A 4,499-nucleotide genomic window follows, 5' to 3' on the forward strand; every position below is an offset into this window, starting at 1 on the left:
ATCCGGCTGAAAAAACAGTGGAAGAAAGAGAAGAAAAAGCAGAAAACGAGTCCCAAGAAGCCAAAGTCACTGCACAGGAAAACACTGAAAACAGAAGGTGAGAGACACTTGCATCTCAATGCCATATTCCAATTTTGATAGACATGCAAGTCCAGAACTTATTTTATTTCTGAAGATGTTGGACTGGCCAAAGAAATACAACATGAAGATTGAGGTTTAGCTCACAAGTTGTCATATTTGTGAACCCACTTCAGAAATGTGGGAGTGAGTACTAAATGAGCAATTCAAAATATAATTTTGGGGCTCTAAGCAATGGTTTTTGCCTTGATACTACTTGTAATGACCTTTGATAAATGAAACCATGCTGCTGTGTCAGTTCCAAGTACAGGAAATACTGAAAGTTTAAACATCTCTAGAAAATCTCAGAGTCTCAAAACTAAGGGTCTTATGTGAAAGAGTAAAAGCTTTATTTTGGTGGGCTTTTTAAAAGAGAAGGTCAACAAAAACTTGAATCACCTGAGGAGCTCATCTCTTCCTAGCTAAGGGTCTAATCTGTCTTGTTCCTGGGAAGCAGATGTATTTCCCAACAATCCCAATCCTCATGAAACCTGCATTATTACAATCATGTTTCATTTAGGCTTCATTTACCCTGAGGAAGATGAAGGTAATTATTGCTCATTTGGACTGGCATTCTTTTCATTAACCTTTACAGATGATATTCTACAACAAGTGGCAAAGAGAGCTGTGAGAAGAATGAGCTGAGATGTGCTAATGAATGTGCTCTATTTTTAGGTTGAAGGGACCCTGTCAGAAAGGAAGAGAACCATTATGCTTTGTCATTCTAAAACTGGAATGTTCATCTCCATATATGTATCTCACAGTTTTAATAAAAATGCTTGACTTAGCCTGGCCTTGTCAGCATGTTCCCTGAGCATCCTGCAGTGGGAGAGAGGAGGCTGCTGACTTGAGAGGTCTTGTCTTCTGAGAACAAAAAAGCCCAGTTAGGTGCTGTTCAGAAATGTTGCTTTGGGAGGATATGGTTTTCCTATAATCTTCTTAACCAGACAATTTTTGTGTGTTTGCTTTAGACCAAAGACAGGTTTCCAGATGTGGCTAGAAGAGAACAGAGCAAACATTTTGACAGATAATCCTGATCTGAACGAAGCAGAAGTAATAAAAGAAGGCATGAGTCGATTTAGAATGCTGACATCAGAGGAAAGGATGGTAAAAAAAGATTCTCTAATTGTGGGGGTTTGATAATTCTTTCCCTCCAGTGAATCCCTGGGTTATTTTCAGTTAGGAATTTTTTCTTTAAATTCCACTCTTGTCCATCTTCATGGATTTCAGTTTAGAATTGTGCTTTGATCTATGACATATAATTTATTAAAATATAAACTGAATTATAAGCAATATCAGAAAGCAGCTTTTCCGAAGTGAGGCTTTTGAGAGGAATCAATGAACAAATAACAAAAGAGAAAGGAACGAGTTTAAGGTCACATAGCCAGGCTTAATTCACTGGGGCTTAAATTTGTTCTAATTTAACTTGTTGGGCCTTTTGGGGTTTCTCTTTTCTCCAGAAAGACAATTAAGATCTTCAATTTCATATACAGTTTCAAAAGAAGGACAATGTTGTTAGAAGACAAGAAAGTGAGGAAATAGTTCCTTACTTAATCCTTATTAGTTCTTCACAGGAATTATTTCAGTACCTTAAAATCAGAGTAATAGGGTGTATAAAACAAAGTGGTGAGTTTTGTGGCCTAATTTGTAGTTTTCTGTTCTCCTTCAAAGGTGTGGACTGAGAAAGCAAGAGGAGGAAGAGTCAATGACTCAACAGAAGACAAAAAGCGAAAGCGTCCTGCAGCTGAGGAAGATGAAGTGAAAAAGAGCCAGGAGCAGAAATCCGAGGACACAAACGTATCCAAAAAATCCAAGCCTTTAGATCAATCCACAAACAACAGATTGTCAGCTTTTGCCTTCAAGCAGAGCTGAATGAAGTGGTGCCTTCTCAGTGTCTGTGTTCTGAGAGCATTCATGGAAGGAATTCCTCTGTGTTGAGGAATTGGCTGCCATGCTCGAAGAGCACTGGCAAAAAGAGTGCCTGGCTCCAAACAGTCTGTTAGAAAGTGTTTTCTTAGCAAGTTTTGAGAGAAATGTTGAATCCCCTCTCACAGTCTTTTACAAGTTACTGCTCATGGGCCTGTTCCCTGGCAGCACAGTGCTGAGCAGTGCTGTGTAGCTGTGGTACACGCTGTGTGCCTTGGTACTGGTGATACTGAGTGCTAAATGCACATTAATCCTTCTGGGGAGGGTGAACTACGTTCAAAATCTGCCCTGTGATTTGAGAGAGGCAAAATAATGGCTTCACTACCATTCCTACTGCCTGTGAGAGTAGGACACTCAAGGAAATGGGTGAGAGGGGGAGAAAGGTGAACACCAGCAACATGTGAAGCTGCATTTTCAACATCTGTGGCAGTGATGTGGGCAGGGATAGAAAACCAGAGCAGAGGCTGAGTTAGGAAGGTCAGGTGTGCAAAGCCAAGCCACTCCAGACTGTGCAAAGGTGCTTTCCCAATCCGTGTCTCAGCAGGGTCCAGAAAGTGCTCAGAACTTGTAACGTTTCTAATGTTTGTTTCTGTAATGTTTGTTTCTTTAAATAAAATGTGGCTGTTTCTTTGTTTAAGGTGCTGGAGTCCCCTTTGCAGTTGTAATTAAGGGAAACAGATTTCTACCTACCAGCCCTAAGGCAGTCAGTTGTTTTTACCCTGCTCTGGAGACAGGGCATCATGTCTAATAAATGTATTTGAAGCAAACTCAAATTTTGAAAGGTTTTCTAAGATCAGTTAAAATAATGTAACATTTTAGCATGACAGCTGAGACTGAAGAGTTCTCAAATTATTTTTTTTCCTGTGTTTGCACATCCTTTCATTGTTTTCTTTTTTCATTCCTCTTCATACTGGCACAGAGAAGCTGTGGCTGTCCCAGCCCTGAAAGGCCAGGTTGGACAGGGCTTGGAGCAACCTGGGCTAGTGGAAGGTGTCCCTGCCCGTGGCAACTGGATGGGCTTTAAGGTCCCTTCCCACCCAAACCACTGTGATTATTACTGAAAATACATCATTGGACTCGATGATCTTAAAGATCTTTTACGACTTCAACAATTCTTTGGTTCTATAAAAGGCAAATGACTTTCCATTAAAAATACACTTTAAACATTGAAATCTGTAGACTGAAGATTGAGTGAGATTTCAGTAAAAGCCATTACATTTTAGCATAAGAATAGTTTTATTAGACTATTTTAGCAATGGCTGTAGGTCATTTTGGAGAAAACAAAGAGGGTCGTGATGTCAACCAGGGATGGGAAATACAAACAGAGAAAGTCCTGAAGGCCTGACAATTTCAATACTTCTGTCATCCACAGTTCTTATCTGTTACTTTCATTTGTTTGAGCTGATGGTGGACAACAAGTAATATTTAACATAAATGATTTTTTGCACTGACATAATGCAGGAAGCTCAGGAGAGAAGCAGCACATTATAGTGATTTTTCTGCATTCTTTGGGAAGAAATTATTGTATCAGAGACTGGGATTTATTTTTAGGCAGTAAAGCCTATTTGGCTTTTCCCTATTTGGGAAAAATGGGATTGCAGTGATAGGGAAAACATCCTGATGAAAAATTACTGGGCTTGGTGAATGGAAATGTTTTCTTTCTCCCAGACTAGGTTGTTCTGAGGGTGACTTGAGCATCTCACGTGTGGTGCTGGGAGATGTTCCAGGTAATTCTTGTAATCCACATCCAAAATCCATGTTGGAGCTGCCTGTCCAGAGCCCTTTCTACAGGCCTGATGTTGGAAGTGGGAAGGGAAACCTTCCACTGGAGCTGGGGAGGCATCCACTGCTGCAAGCAACTGGTCCTACAGAGCATCCAAAGTCCCTTTGGCTCCCAGTGGAGGGAGGAAACAGCCAAAGTAAATTTCCAGGGGAGTTTTCTGCGAGCTGGATGTTTGCAATCGTGTAGCTCTTGTGAACAAACACGCCAAAGGTTGGTTTAAAAGGAGGCTCCTGGAATGAGGGGGTGGTTTCATGGATATCACTGCGGATATTGGGCACCATCCTGCAAGTCCCTGATTTCCATCTGGTTTTTCTGCCATCATAGCAGTTTTTGCAGTGTAACATTTGTGGGTTTCATCAGACCTGATGTCCACAGCCTTGGGCTCACAGTCTGGATCTCACAGCAGGTTAGAGCTGGCAAAGCTCTCTCCAACACCAGATTTGAAAATTTGCATCAGAACTGCGTGACTGTGGGTAGAATCATGGAGTTTTTAAGGTTGGAAAAGACCTCCAAGGCCATGGAGTCCAACCATTCCCCAGCACTGCCAAGGCCACCACTGACCTGTGTCCCCAGGGTCCCCAAATCCACACGGTTTTAAAATCCCTCCAGGGATGGGAACTCTACCACTGCCCTAGGCAGCTGTTCCAGTGCCTGAAAACCCTTCCCATGAATA

General features: G+C 41.5%; 1 protein-coding gene across 1 annotated transcript in view; it reads left to right on the forward strand.

Moving 5' to 3' along the window:
• WDHD1 (WD repeat and HMG-box DNA binding protein 1) overlaps positions 1-2,684 on the forward strand; it is a 25,926-nt gene extending 23,242 nt beyond the window's left edge. The window contains 3 exon segments of the mRNA XM_017738932.1: positions 1-97; positions 1,089-1,224; positions 1,789-2,684. The exon segment at positions 1-97 is cut by the window's left edge and continues 13 nt beyond it. Of these exon segments, the coding sequence (XP_017594421.1) occupies positions 1-97; positions 1,089-1,224; positions 1,789-1,989 (434 nt within the window). The 3' untranslated portion in view covers positions 1,990-2,684.
• Positions 2,685-4,499: the final 1,815 nt, after the last annotated feature.

Source organism: Corvus brachyrhynchos, unplaced genomic scaffold, assembly GCF_000691975.1.
Source record: "Corvus brachyrhynchos isolate BGI_N302 unplaced genomic scaffold, ASM69197v1 scaffold245, whole genome shotgun sequence".
Classification (NCBI taxonomy): Eukaryota; Metazoa; Chordata; class Aves; order Passeriformes; family Corvidae; genus Corvus; species Corvus brachyrhynchos.